This window comes from Penaeus monodon, chromosome 4 (genome assembly GCF_015228065.2).
Source record: "Penaeus monodon isolate SGIC_2016 chromosome 4, NSTDA_Pmon_1, whole genome shotgun sequence".
Taxonomy (NCBI): Eukaryota; Metazoa; Arthropoda; class Malacostraca; order Decapoda; family Penaeidae; genus Penaeus; species Penaeus monodon.
Window position 1 is genome coordinate 54,019,562 of NC_051389.1, and position 15,000 is coordinate 54,034,561.

Here is a 15,000-nt window from a genome sequence, read left to right on the forward strand (position 1 = left end):
TAGAAGTTGAATGAAATGTGATCTGTGATTTCATAATGTGAATAAGCAATATATAAGAAAAACTTTTTTTCTTTCATTGGTGATTGATAACGAACATTTCCTTCTGACAGGGTGTTTTGATGCTTGCTTTGGTGGGCGTGGCTCTGGCTGCCCCTTCGGATCCGTACCACCAGCCTTCCTACAAGGAGGTAGGTCGTGAATCTATACTTTGTGAAAACGTGTTTTCCTGCTGTCGATTTTAGATTCTATAGACTTAAATATTAACGTAATCCCAAAAGGAGCCGAAGCCATACCAGTTCGCCTACGGAGTCAAGGATGAATACGCCGGCACCGACTTCGGTCAGAGCGAGGAGTCCGACGGCAAAGCTGTCAAGGGATCCTACACTGTCCAGCTCCCCGACGGCCGCAAGCAGACAGTAAGTGCGGCGGCTGCTCTCGGCATATACTATTTCAAATTATGATGAATGCCTCTCAATTTTCCTCGAACTGCTAACGACACGATATATCTCTTCCGCAGGTGAACTACGTGGCCGATCACTACAACGGTTACCAGGCTGAAGTCAGCTACTACGGCGAGGCTCAGTACCCCCACGAGTACGGTCCCTCCATCACCTTCAAGCCCCAGGCCTACCATCCCCAGCCTTCCTACAAGCCGCAGCCTTCGTACCACTAAAGACTTCATGATTGTTTGTGAAAAACAGTTCAATTAGTTTTGAACTAAATTATGTAAATTATCGATTATTAAAAGTAAACCAATTGAAATACCGTTTATTACACACCTAAAAGCAATTGGCAGAGAAAAGAAACCAGTTGAAGTTATATTTGAATTATTTTGACGGGGTCCCCTAAATGCTCGAAATCTGGAAGTCAGTAATACTCGTCGGTACAGATCGCTTGTCATTCATAAATTCTAGTTGTCAGTAAGAAATTAAATGACAATGAACACAAAAAAATCTCCTTGGCAAACGGAGAAGTATCTAAAATAACAGTATTCTATCTCCGTTTAATGCATTTCCAACAGGAGTAATTTGAAAACATAACCTCTTGCATTACCATTCATATTAGGAGTAATAAGTACCTACAAAAATTATCTGAATTACAGTGAACACATATTGCAAAGCGAAAACGTTAAATTAAGCTACATGTAAACAATGATCCACTGAAGACAACGATTTATTTCTATACAATGTCCATAGACTCCAACTTTATGATTACTGCATAGATAACGTAAAAATATTATCTCCATTATTATTTTTCAAGTACAGTTCGATCCACTGACAATTATTTATTTCTATGCAATTTCCGTAGATTCCAACTCGGTGATTAGTGGATAGATAATGTACAATTATTATCTCCATTACTATTTTAAGATAGTTCTCAAAAGTTGCAAAATATATAGACCGTTTCTTAATTATTATTTCTAAGTTCGACTAACCTCCTCCTTAGCTTTGTATTATAGAGTGGGAATCATATAGGTACACATTTCTTGAATGTAAAAACTATACACTAAAATTTGTTTAAGCACCTGACCAAACATATTCATACGTGTGTGTGTATGTGCATGTGTGTATATGTGTGCGTGTATGTCTACATAGATATCTACGCGCGCGTGTGTGTCTATATGTGTCAGTGTGTTTGCACGCGCGCATTTTTGTATGTGCGTGTGAGCGCGCGCAAGCATATACACAGTGATGTTGCGGTCATAAATTGAGATCAGAAAGGCTTCTCCCTAGGAAACACATTGGCGAAATCAATAAGGAGTGAGAACGCATCACTTTTAAGACAGAGTTACCCAAATGAATTTACTTATCACACTATTATTGATGAATCCATAAGGAGTATTACGACAAAAAGAAAAAACAAAGCAAATGAAGAACATACACTGATAACATTTTTTTCTGTAGGTACAAGGGATTTTTTTTCTGAAAGGATGACAACACTATGTTGTATATTAACAAATCTTATCAAATCTTATGTTTCTGTAAACAGTTTTCTTTGGATATCTCTCCTTTCGCACATGAAGTCGAAAGCCGTCCCTCTTAGCTTTTCTATGTTTATACAAGTACGTGTCTGGGTTACCCAAATGAATTCACTTATCATACAATTATTGGTGAATCCATTGGGAGTATAACGACACAAAGAAAAATACAAAGCAAAGGAAGAACATGCACTGTTTTTTTATTTTTTATTGTAGGTACAAGGAAATTTTTCCCCTGAAAGGATGACAACACTATGTTGTATATTAACAAAACTTATGCTTCGGTAAACAGCCTTCTTTGGAAATCTCTCCTTTCCCAGATTAAGTCGAAATCCGTTCCTCTTGGCTTTTCTATGTCTATACATGCACGTGTCTGGTGCCGCTGCTCTGAAGGTCACGGATCACTCACTATAAAGGTAATGGGGAGCCGTCGTCCAGCATCACAACCTTCTCATCTCCATCGCGTTAACATGTTCAACAAGGTGCTCTTCCGCCGATGGACTTATGGTTCTAGAAGTCGAATGAATTGTGATCTGTGATTTCATAATGTGAATAAGCAATATATAAGAAAAACTCTTTTTTTCTTTCATTGGTGCTTGATAACGAACATTTCCTTCTGACAGGGTGTTTTGATGCTTGCTTTGGTGGGCGTGGCTCTGGCTGCCCCTTCGGATCCGTACCACCAGCCTTCCTACAAGGAGGTAGGTCGTGAATCTATACTTTGTGAAAACGTGTTTTCCTGCTGTCGATTTTAGATTCTGAAGAATTAAATATTAACGTAATCCCAAAAGGAGCCGAAGCCGTACCAGTTCGCCTACGGAGTCAAGGATGAATACGCCGGCACCGACTTCGGTCAGAGCGAGGAGTCCGACGGCAAAGCTGTCAAGGGATCCTACACTGTCCAGCTCCCCGACGGCCGCAAGCAGACAGTAAGTGCGGCGGCTGCTCTCGGCATATACTATTTCAAATTATGATGAATGCCTCGCATTTTTCCTCGAACTGCTAACGACACGATATATCTCTTCCGCAGGTGAACTACGTGGCCGATCACTACAACGGTTACCAGGCTGAAGTCAGCTACTACGGCGAGGCTCAGTACCCCCACGAGTACGGTCCCCCCATCACCTTCAAGCCCCAGGCCTACCACCCCCAGCCTTCCTACAAACCACAGCCTTCGTACCACTAAAGACTTCGTGATTATGAAAAAAAAATCAGTTCAATTAATTTTGAACTAAATTATGTAAATTATCGATTATTAAAAGTAAACCAATTGAAATACCGTTTATTACACACCTAAAAGCAATTGGCAGAGAAAAGAAATCAATTGAAGTTATATTTGAATTATTTTCACGGGGTCCCCTAAATGCTCGAAATCTGGAAGTCAGTAATACTCATCGGTACAGATTGCTTGTCATTCATAAATTCTAGTTGTCAGTAAGAAATTAAATGGCAATCAACAACAAAAAAATCTCCTTGGCAAACGGAGAAGTATCTAAAATAACAGTATTCTATCTCCGTTTAATGCATTTCCAACAGGAGTAATTTGAAAACATTACCTCTTGCATTACCATTCATATTAGGAGTAATAAGTACCTACAAAAATTATCTGAATGACAGTGCCAACATATTGCAAAGCGAAAACGTTAAATTAAGCTACATGTAAACAATGATCCACTGAAGACAACGATTTATTTCTATACAATGTCCGTAAACTCCAACTTTATGATTACTGTATAGATAACGTACAAATATTATCTCCATTAATATTTTTCAAGTACAGTTCGATCCACTGACAATTATCTATTTCTATGCAATTTCCGTAGATTCCAACTCTGTGATTAGTGGATAGATAACGTACAATTATTATCTTCATTACTATTTTTAAGGTAGTTCTCAAATCAGTTGCAAAATATATAGACCGTTTCTTGATTATTATTTCTAAGTTCGACTAACCTCCTCCTTCGCTTTGTATTATATATTGGGAATTATATAGCGTACACATTTCTTGAATGTAAAAACTATACACTAAAACTTGTTTAAGCACCTGACCAAATATATTCATACGTGTGTATGTGCATGTGTGTGTGTATGTGTGCGTGTATGTCTACATAGATATCTGCGCGCGCGTGTGTGTCTATATAAATGTGTCAGTGTGTATGCGCGTGCTCATTTTTGTATGTGCGTGTGAGCACGCGCAAGCATATACACAGTGATGTTGCGGTCATAAATTGAGATCAGAAAGGCTTCTCCCTAGGAAACACATTGGCGAAATCAATAAGGAGTGAGAACGCATCACTTTTAAGACATGAGTTACCCAAATGAATTTACTTATCACACTATTATTGATGAATCCATAAGGAGTATTACGACAAAAAGAAAAAACAAAGCAAATGAAGAACATACACTGATAACATTTTTTTCTGTAGGTACAAGGGATTTTTCTCTGAAAGGATGACACTATGTTGTATATTAACAATTCTTATCAAACCTTATGCTTCAGTAAACAGCTTTCTTTGGAAATCTCTCCTTTCGCACATGAAGTCGAAAGCCGTCCATCTTGGCTTTTCTATGTTTATACAAGTACGTGTCTGGGTTACCCAAATGAATTCCCTTATCATACTATTATTGGTGAATCCATAGGGAGTATAACGACAAAAAGAAAAAAACAAAGCAAAGGAAGAACATACACTGATTTTTATTTTCTATTGTACGTACAAGGGATATTTTCCCTGAAAGGATGACAACACTATGTTGTATATTAACAAATCTTATGCTTCGGTAAACAGCCTTCTTTGGAAATCTCTCCTTTCCCAGATTAAGTCGAAATCCGTTCCTCTTGGCTTTTCTATGTCTATACATGCACGTGTCTGGTGCCGCTGCTCTGAAGGTCACGCATCACACTCACTATAAAGGTAATGGGGAGCCGTCGTCCAGCATCACAACCTCCTCATCTCCACCGCGTTAACATGTTCAACAAGGTGCTCTTCCGCCGATGGACTTATGGTTCTAGAAGTCGAATGAATTGTGATCTGTGATTTCATAATGTAAATAAGCAATAATTGAGAAAACCTTTTTTTCTTTCATTGGTGCTTGATAACGAACATTTCCTTCTGACAGGGTGTTTTGATGCTTGCTTTGGTGGGCGTGGCTCTGGCTGCCCCTTCGGATCCGTACCACCAGCCTTCCTACAAGGAGGTAGGTCGTGAATCTATACTTTGTGAAAACGTGTTTTCCTGCTGTCGATTTTAGATTCTGAAGAATTAAATATTAACGTAATCCCAAAAGGAGCCGAAGCCGTACCAGTTCGCCTACGGAGTCAAGGATGAATACGCCGGCACCGACTTCGGTCAGAGCGAGGAGTCCGACGGCAAAGCTGTCAAGGGATCCTACACTGTCCAGCTCCCCGACGGCCGCAAGCAGACAGTAAGTGCGGCGGCTGCTCTCGGCATATACTATTTCAAATTATGATGAATGCCTCTCAATTTTCCTCGAACTGCTAACGACATGATATATCTCTTCCGCAGGTGAACTACGTGGCCGATCACTACAACGGTTACCAGGCTGAAGTCAGCTACTACGGCGAGGCTCAGTACCCCCACGAGTACGGTCCCCCCATCACCTTCAAGCCCCAGGCCTACCATCCCCAGCCTTCCTACAAGCCGCAGCCTTCGTACCACTAAAGACTTCATGATTGTTTATGAAAAAAAGTCAGTTCAATTAATTTTGAACTAAACTATGTAAATTATCGATTATTAAAAGTAAACCAATTGAAATACCGTTTATTACACACCTAAAAGCAATTGACAGAGAATAGAAACCAGTTGAAGTTATATTTGAATTATTTTCACGGGGTCACCTAATTGCTCGAAATCTGGAAGTCAGTAATACTCGTCGGTACAGATCGCTTGTCATTCATAAATTCTAGGTGTCAGTAGGAAATTAAATGACAATCAACAACAACAACAAAATCTCCTTGGCAAACGGAGAAGTATCTAAAATAACAGTATTCTATCTCCGTTTAATGCATTTCCAACAGGAGTAATTTGAAAACATAACCTCTTGCATTACCATTCATATTAGGAGTAATAAGTACCTACAAAAATTATCTGAATGACAGTGCCAACATATTGCAAAGCGAAAACGTTAAATTAAGCTACATGTAAACAATGATCCACTGAAGACAACGATTTATTTCTATACAATGTCCATAGACTCCAACTTTATGATTACTGCATAGATAACGTAAAAATATTATCTCCATTATTATTTTTCAAGTACAGTTCGATCCACTGACAATTATTTATTTCTATGCAATTTCCGTAGATTCCAACTCTGTGATTAGTGGATAGATAATGTACAATTATTATCTTCATTACTATTTTAAGATAGTTCTCAAATCAGGTGCAAAATATATAGACCGCTTCTTAATTATTATTTCTAAGTTCGACTAACCTCCTCCTTAGCTTTGTATTATATATTGGGAATTATATAGCGTACACATTTCTTGAATGTAAAAACTATACACTAAAATTTGTTTAAGCACCTGACCAAACATATTCATACGTGTGTGTGTGTGTGTATGTGCATGTGTGTGTATGTGTGCGTGTATGTCTACATAGATATCTACGCGCGCGTGTGTGTCTATATGTGTCAGTGTGTTTGCGCGCGCGCATTTTTGTATGTGCGTGTGAGCGCGCGCAAGCATATACACAGTGATGTTGCGGTCATAAATTGAGATCAGAAAGGCTTCTCCCTAGGAAACACATTGGCGAAATCAATAAGGAGTGAGAACGCATCACTTTTAAGACATGAGTTACCCAAATGAATTTACTTATCACACTATTATTGATGAATCCATAAGGAGTATTACGACAAAAAGAAAAAACAAAGCAAATGAAGAACATACACTGATAACATTTTTTTCTGTAGGTACAAGGGATTTTTTTTCTGAAAGGATGACAACACTATGTTGTATATTAACAAATCTTATCAAACCTTATGTTTCTGTAAACAGTTTTCTTTGGATATCTCTCCTTTCGCACATGAAGTCGAAAGCCGTCCCTCTTAGCTTTTCTATGTTTATACAAGTACGTGTCTGGGTTACCCAAATGAATTCACTTATCATACAATTATTGGTGAATCCATTGGGAGTATAACGACACAAAGAAAAATACAAAGCAAAGGAAGAACATGCACTGTTTTTTTATTTTTTTATTGTAGGTACAAGGAATTTTTTTCCCTGAAAGGATGACAACACTATGTTGTATATTAACAAAACTTATGCTTCGGTAAACAGCCTTCTTTGGAAATCTCTCCTTTCCCAGATTAAGTCGAAATCCGTTCCTCTTGGCTTTTCTATGTCTATACATGCACGTGTCTGGTGCCGCTGCTCTGAAGGTCACGGATCACTCACTATAAAGGTAATGGGGAGCCGTCGTCCAGCATCACAACCTTCTCATCTCCATCGCGTTAACATGTTCAACAAGGTGCTCTTCCGCCGATGGACTTATGGTTCTAGAAGTCGAATGAATTGTGATCTGTGATTTCATAATGTGAATAAGCAATATATAAGAAAAACTTTTTTTTCTTTCATTGGTGCTTGATAACGAACATTTCCTTCTGACAGGGTGTTTTGATGCTTGCTTTGGTGGGCGTGGCTCTGGCTGCCCCTTCGGATCCGTACCACCAGCCTTCCTACAAGGAGGTAGGTCGTGAATCTATACTTTGTGAAAACGTGTTTTCCTGCTGTCGATTTTAGATTCTGAAGAATTAAATATTAACGTAATCCCAAAAGGAGCCGAAGCCGTACCAGTTCGCCTACGGAGTCAAGGATGAATACGCCGGCACCGACTTCGGTCAGAGCGAGGAGTCCGACGGCAAAGCTGTCAAGGGATCCTACACTGTCCAGCTCCCCGACGGCCGCAAGCAGACAGTAAGTGCGGCGGCTGCTCTCGGCATATACTATTTCAAATTATGATGAATGCCTCGCATTTTTCCTCGAACTGCTAACGACATGATATATCTCTTCCGCAGGTGAACTACGTGGCCGATCACTACAACGGTTACCAGGCTGAAGTCAGCTACTACGGCGAGGCTCAGTACCCCCACGAGTACGGTCCCCCCATCACCTTCAAGCCCCAGGCCTACCACCCCCAGCCTTCCTACAAACCACAGCCTTCGTACCACTAAAGACTTCGTGATTGTTTATGAAAAAAAAATCAGTTCAATTAATTTTGAACTAAATTATGTAAATTATCGATTATTAAAAGTAAACCAATTGAAATACCGTTTATTACACACCTAAAAGCAATTGACAGAGAAAAGAAATCAATTGAAGTTATATTTGAATTATTTTCACGGGGTCCCCTAAATGCTCGAAATCTGGAAGTCAGTAATACTCATCGGTACAGATTGCTTGTCATTCATAAATTCTAGTTGTCAGTAAGAAATTAAATGGCAATCAACAACAAAAAAATCTCCTTGGCAAACGGAGAAGTATCTAAAATAACAGTATTCTATCTCCGTTTAATGCATTTCCAACAGGAGTAATTTGAAAACATTACCTCTTGCATTACCATTCATATTAGGAGTAATAAGTACCTACAAAAATTATCTGAATGACAGTGCCAACATATTGCAAAGCGAAAACGTTAAATTAAGCTACATGTAAACAATGATCCACTGAAGACAACGATTTATTTCTATACAATGTCCGTAAACTCCAACTTTATGATTACTGTATAGATAACGTACAAATATTATCTCCATTAATATTTTTCAAGTACAGTTCGATCCACTGACAATTATTTATTTCTATGCAATTTCCGTAGATTCCAACTCTGTGATTAGTGGATAGATAACGTACAATTATTATCTTCATTACTATTTTTAAGGTAGTTCTCAAATCAGTTGCAAAATATATAGACCGTTTCTTGATTATTATTTCTAAGTTCGACTAACCTCCTCCTTAGCTTTGTATTATATATTGGGAATTATATAGCGTACACATTTCTTGAATGTAAAAACTATACACTAAAACTTGTTTAAGCACCTGACCAAATATATTCATACGTGTGTGTGTATGTGCATGTGTGTGTGTATGTGTGCGTGTATGTCTACATAGATATCTGCGCGCGCGTGTGTGTCTATATAAATGTGTCAGTGTGTATGCGCGTGCTCATTTTTGTATGTGCGTGTGAGCACGCGCAAGCATATACACAGTGATGTTGCGGTCATAAATTGAGATCAGAAAGGCTTCTCCCTAGGAAACACATTGGCGAAATCAATAAGGAGTGAGAACGCATCACTTTTAAGACATGAGTTACCCAAATGAATTTACTTATCACACTATTATTGATGAATCCATAAGGAGTATTACGACAAAAAGAAAAAACAAAGCAAATGAAGAACATACACTGATAACATTTTTTTCTGTAGGTACAAGGGATTTTTTTCTGAAAGGATGACAACACTATGTTGTATATTAACAAATCTTATCAAACCTTATGCTTCAGTAAACAGCTTTCTTTGGAAATCTCTCCTTTCGCACATTAAGTCGAAAGCCGTCCATCTTGGCTTTTCTATGTTTATACAAGTACGTGTCTGGGTTACCCAAATGAATTCCCTTATCATACTATTATTGGTGAATCCATAGGGAGTATAACGACACAAAGAAAAAAACAAAGCAAAGGAAGAACATACACTGATTTTTATTTTCTATTGTACGTACAAGGGATTTTTTCCCTGAAAGGATGACAACACTATGTTGTATATTAACAAAACTTATGCTTCGGTAAACAGCCTTCTTTGGAAATCTCTCCTTTCCCAGATTAAGTCGAAATCCGTTCCTCTTGGCTTTTCTATGTCTATACATGCACGTGTCTGGTGCCGCTGCTCTGAAGGTCACGCATCACACTCACTATAAAGGTAATGGGGAGCCGTCGTCCAGCATCACAACCTTCTCATCTCCACCGCGTTAACATGTTCAACAAGGTGCTCTTCCGCCGATGGACTTATGGTTCTAGAAGTCGAATGAATTGTGATCTGTGATTTCATAATGTGAATAAGCAATATATAAGAAAACTTTTTTTCTTTCATTGGTGCTTGATAACGAACATTTCCTTCTGACAGGGTGTTTTGATGCTTGCTTTGGTGGGCGTGGCTCTGGCTGCCCCTTCGGATCCGTACCACCAGCCTTCCTACAAGGAGGTAGGTCGTGAATCTATACTTTGTGAAAACGTGTTTTCCTGCTGTCGATTTTAGATTCTGAAGAATTAAATATTAACGTAATCCCAAAAGGAGCCGAAGCCGTACCAGTTCGCCTACGGAGTCAAGGATGAATACGCCGGCACCGACTTCGGTCAGAGCGAGGAGTCCGACGGCAAAGCTGTCAAGGGATCCTACACTGTCCAGCTCCCCGACGGCCGCAAGCAGACAGTAAGTGCGGCGGCTGCTCTCGGCATATACTATTTCAAATTATGATGAATGCCTCTCAATTTTCCTCGAACTGCTAACGACATGATATATCTCTTCCGCAGGTGAACTACGTGGCCGATCACTACAACGGTTACCAGGCTGAAGTCAGCTACTACGGCGAGGCTCAGTACCCCCACGAGTACGGTCCCCCCATCACCTTCAAGCCCCAGGCCTACCATCCCCAGCCTTCCTACAAGCCGCAGCCTTCGTACCACTAAAGACTTCATGATTGTTTATGAAAAAAAGTCAGTTCAATTAATTTTGAACTAAACTATGTAAATTATCGATTATTAAAAGTAAACCAACTGAAATACCGTTTATTACACACCTAAAAGCAATTGACAGAGAAAAGAAACCAGTTGAAGTTATATTTGAATTATTTTACGGGGTCCCCTAAATGCTCGAAATCTGGAAGTCAGTAATACTCGTCGGTACAGATCGCTTGTCATTCATAAATTCTAGGTGTCAGTAGGAAATTAAATGACAATCAACAACAACAACAAAATCTCCTTGGCAAACGGAGAAGTATCTAAAATAACAGTATTCTATCTCCGTTTAATGCATTTCCAACAGGAGTAATTTGAAAACATAACCTCTTGCAGTACCATTCATATTAGGAGTAATAAGTACCTACAAAAATTATCTGAATGACAGTGCCAACATATTGCAAAGCGAAGCCGTTAAATTAAGCTACATGTAAACAATGATCCACTGAAGACAACGATTTATTTCTATACAATGTCCATAGACTCCAACTTTATGATTACTGCATAGATAACGTAAAAATATTATCTCCATTATTATTTTTCAAGTACAGTTCGATCCACTGACAATTATTTATTTCTATGCAATTTCCGTAGATTCCAACTCTGTGATTAGTGGATAGATAATGTACAATTATTATCTCCATTACTATTTTAAGATAGTTCTCAAATCAGGTGCAAAATATATAGACCGCTTCTTAATTATTATTTCTAAGTTCGACTAACCTCCTCCTTAGCTTTGTATTATATATTGGGAATCATATAGCGTACACATTTCTTGAATGTAAAAACTATACACTAAAATTTGTTTAAGCACCTGACCAAACATATTCATACGTGTGTGTGTATGTGCATGTGTGTGTATGTGTGCGTGTATGTCTACATAGATATCTACGCGCGCGTGTGTCTATATAAATGTGTCATTGTGTATGCGCGCGCGCATATTTGTATGTGCGTGTGAGCCCGCGCAAGCATATACACAGTGATGTTGCGGTCATAAATTGAGATCAGAAAGGCTTCTCCCTAGGAAACACATTGGCGAAATCAATAAGGAGTGAGAACGCATCACTTTTAAGACATGAGTTACCCAAATGAATTTACTTATCACACTATTATTGATGAATCCATAAGGAGTATTACGACAAAAAGAAAAAACAAAGCAAATGAAGAACATACACTGATAACATTTTTTTCTGTAGGTACAAGGGATTTTTTTCTGAAAGGATGACAACACTATATTGTATATTAACAAATCTTATCAAACCTTATGCTTCTGTAAATAGTTTTCTTTGGAAATCTCTCCTTTCGCACATGAAGTCGAAAGCCGTCCATCTTGGCTTTTCTATGTTTATACAAGTACGTGTCTGGGTTACCCAAATGAATTCACTTATCATACAATTATTGGTGAATCCATAGGGAGTATAACGACACAAAGAAAAAAAACAAAGCAAAGGAAGAACTTACGCTGTTTTTTTATTTTTTATTGTAGGTACAAGGGAATTTTTTCCCTGAAAGGATGACAACACTATGTTGTATATTAGCAAATCTTATGCTTCGGTAAACAGCCTTCTTTGGAAATCTCTCCTTTCCCAGATTAAGTCGAAATCCGTTCCTCTTGGCTTTTCTATGTCTATACATGCACGTGTCTGGTGCCGCTGCTCTGAAGGTCACGGATCACTCACTATAAAGGTAATGGGGAGCCGTCGTCCAGCATCACAACCTTCTCATCTCCACCGCGTTAACATGTTCAACAAGGTGCTCTTCCGCCGATGGACTTATGGTTCTAGAAGTCGAATGAATTGTGATCTGTGATTTCATAATGTGAATAAGCAATATATAAGAAAACTTTTTTTCTTTCATTGGTGCTTGATAACGAACATTTCCTTCTGACAGGGTGTTTTGATGCTTGCTTTGGTGGGCGTGGCTCTGGCTGCCCCTTCGGATCCGTACCACCAGCCTTCCTACAAGGAGGTAGGTCGTGAATCTATACTTTGTGAAAACGTGTTTTCCTGCTGTCGATTTTAGATTCTATAGACTTAAATATTAACGTAATCCCAAAAGGAGCCGAAGCCATACCAGTTCGCCTACGGAGTCAAGGATGAATACGCCGGCACCGACTTCGGTCAGAGCGAGGAGTCCGACGGCAAAGCTGTCAAGGGATCCTACACTGTCCAGCTTCCCGACGGCCGCAAGCAGACAGTAAGTGCGGCGGCTGCTCTCGGCATATACTATTTCAAATTATGATGAATGCCTCGCATTTTTCCTCGAACTGCTAACGCCATGATATATCTCTTCCGCAGGTGAACTACGTGGCCGATCACTACAACGGTTACCAGGCTGAAGTCAGCTACTACGGCGAGGCTCAGTACCCCCACGAGTACGGTCCCCCCGTCACCTTCAAGCCCCAGGCCTACCATCCCCAGCCTTCGTATCACTAAAAGATATTACTATGTATACGTCAAATAATTTAATTCATTTTAGTTTTGAACCTAACGGTATAAACGACGATATATTAAACGTATATAAATAAAAGTAAGGTTTATCAAATCCCTAAATATATTTGCCAAATATTAAGAAAAAAAAATCAAACGCATGAAATATGTAAACACTCGGTTTACAAAAAGAAAAAAAAAACTCTCCCCAGATAAATAGAGAAATCCGTGTAATAGCAGTTCTCTGCGCCCAATTCCCATATTCCTTCTACTCTAATAAAGTTACAGTCTACATCATGGCTGATAGCTAAAAATATGGTCTAGCTACAATAAGTGATGGATGGTATTCGTAAGACATTTCCTTGTTTTGGCGGTTAAGCTGAACGAGGAACAAGCACCCATAATGCCATCGTGACCAGAGAATAGGTAACAGTACTACATTCTACACTATTATGTAATTTCTGAAACTGCAGTCCTCAAAAATGCCACAAATTGTCGAGATGACATTATCATTTATTGTGGGCGTACTAACCTATTTCGTGGGCATTACCTACTCAAATTTCATCTTATGTGAACACTATGTATAATTGTTTTTTTAATGGTTTTGTTGTTTGCCTCAGTTAGGCTCACACCAACGCACGCACACACACATGGATGCATGGGGCAAAGCGCGTGCACGCGTGTGCGTGTATATATATATATATATATATATATATATATATATATATATATATATATATATATATATATATATATATAATATATATGTGTGCGTGCGTGCGTGCGTGTGTGTGTGTGTGTGTGTGTGTGTGTGTGTGTGTGTGTGTGTGTGTGTGTGTGTGTGTGTGTGTGTGTGTGTATGTGTACTCAATACAAATACACAATATTTACATTTGTACTGTCGTCTGTAACTACAATAAATTTAGGAAATAAGTTGCAGGAAACCTCAGGCAAATCCTACAAAAACCTAAGTTATCATAATTACATCGCTTATCAGAAACAATTTATAATTAACTTTAAAAATCTATGAAGTCCACAAATTAGTTCATTACTGTGTTATAATGGACCAGGGAGAATTATATCTATCCATCTAAATGAAAATTGCGGAGTGTGCACTTCTGTACCTTTTTGAGAACGGAAAAAGACAGGTTGTCAGGCAAGTTCCTGAGAGTTTCATACTTTCGTTCACCACTTGCTGTGCCATTTGCGGAGACCATGAAAATATTGTGGACATTAGTCTTAAGACATTTTGGGTTAAAAAAACAGCAGGTCGAATCGATACACAAGATATGAGAGAGAGAGAGAGAGAGAGATAATAAACTGCAGCAAAGACTTTACAACGAATTACCATTATCATCATTAAAATTATTGTCATCATTGTTATCGTTATTGTTGTTAGTGTTTAAATACCATTATCACTATCATCATATTTATCATTATCATTGAATTGAAAATTATATTTGATTTCTTATGAAAGGATGGCAAGGTTGCATAATAAACAACAGAAACCTGATCAAATTTTATGCTTCCGGAAACCGCCTTCTTTCCATAACGTTCCCTCTCCCAGCTCACATTTAAATTCGTTTCCCTTGGCAAAATCGTTGTACCGCGCCTTTCTATGTCTATTCAAATACGTGTCTGGTGCAGACTGGTCCGAAGGTCACGTGACAGGCTCACTATAAAGGTATGGGGAGTCGTCAGTCTAGCATCACAAGCTCTTCATCCCCAGCGGCTTAACATGTTCAACAAGGTGATATTCCGCTCACGGACTTGCACAGTTCTTAGTGCAAAATTAAATTATTTTTTTTGTGTCGTTATACACTAAAAAATATGCTGGGAGGACTGAACCCTG

General features: G+C 38.8%; 4 protein-coding genes and 3 pseudogenes across 5 annotated transcripts in view; all 7 read left to right on the forward strand.

Moving 5' to 3' along the window:
• LOC119572347 (cuticle protein 8-like) overlaps nt 1–716 on the forward strand; it is a 3,450-nt gene extending 2,734 nt beyond the window's left edge. Inside the window, exons 2-4 of one of the 2 annotated variants that reach the window (XM_037919419.1) lie at nt 111–188; nt 279–416; nt 518–714. In XM_037919419.1, the coding sequence (XP_037775347.1) occupies nt 111–188; nt 279–416; nt 518–673 (372 nt within the window). In that variant the 3' untranslated portion in view covers nt 674–714. Of the gene's footprint in view, nt 1–110; nt 189–278; nt 417–517 lie in introns of both variants that reach the window. The other variant, XM_037919417.1, reaches the window with a different exon arrangement.
• A 1,693-nt stretch (nt 717–2,409) lies between these two features.
• Nucleotides 2,410–3,214, forward strand: LOC119598976 (cuticle protein 7-like). The gene is made up of 4 exons (XM_037948720.1): nt 2,410–2,460; nt 2,602–2,679; nt 2,770–2,907; nt 3,009–3,214. The coding sequence occupies exons 1-4, from the start codon at nt 2,449–2,451 to the stop codon at nt 3,162–3,164; spliced, it is 384 nt and encodes a 127-aa protein (XP_037804648.1). The 5' UTR covers nt 2,410–2,448; the 3' UTR covers nt 3,165–3,214.
• A 1,713-nt stretch (nt 3,215–4,927) lies between these two features.
• Nucleotides 4,928–5,751, forward strand: LOC119598984 (annotated as a pseudogene).
• A 1,663-nt stretch (nt 5,752–7,414) lies between these two features.
• Nucleotides 7,415–8,196, forward strand: LOC119598994 (cuticle protein 7-like). The gene is made up of 4 exons (XM_037948739.1): nt 7,415–7,464; nt 7,605–7,682; nt 7,773–7,910; nt 8,012–8,196. The coding sequence occupies exons 1-4, from the start codon at nt 7,453–7,455 to the stop codon at nt 8,165–8,167; spliced, it is 384 nt and encodes a 127-aa protein (XP_037804667.1). The 5' UTR covers nt 7,415–7,452; the 3' UTR covers nt 8,168–8,196.
• Nucleotides 8,197–9,937: 1,741 nt separating this feature from the next.
• On the forward strand, nt 9,938–10,719 carry LOC119572350 (annotated as a pseudogene).
• Nucleotides 10,720–12,393: 1,674 nt separating this feature from the next.
• Nucleotides 12,394–13,474, forward strand: LOC119572348 (cuticle protein 7-like). Its single transcript, XM_037919420.1, has 4 exons — nt 12,394–12,471; nt 12,610–12,687; nt 12,778–12,915; nt 13,017–13,474. The coding sequence occupies exons 1-4, from the start codon at nt 12,409–12,411 to the stop codon at nt 13,152–13,154; spliced, it is 417 nt and encodes a 138-aa protein (XP_037775348.1). The 5' UTR covers nt 12,394–12,408; the 3' UTR covers nt 13,155–13,474.
• A 1,292-nt stretch (nt 13,475–14,766) lies between these two features.
• LOC119572349 overlaps nt 14,767–15,000 on the forward strand; it is a 1,070-nt pseudogene continuing 836 nt past the window's right edge.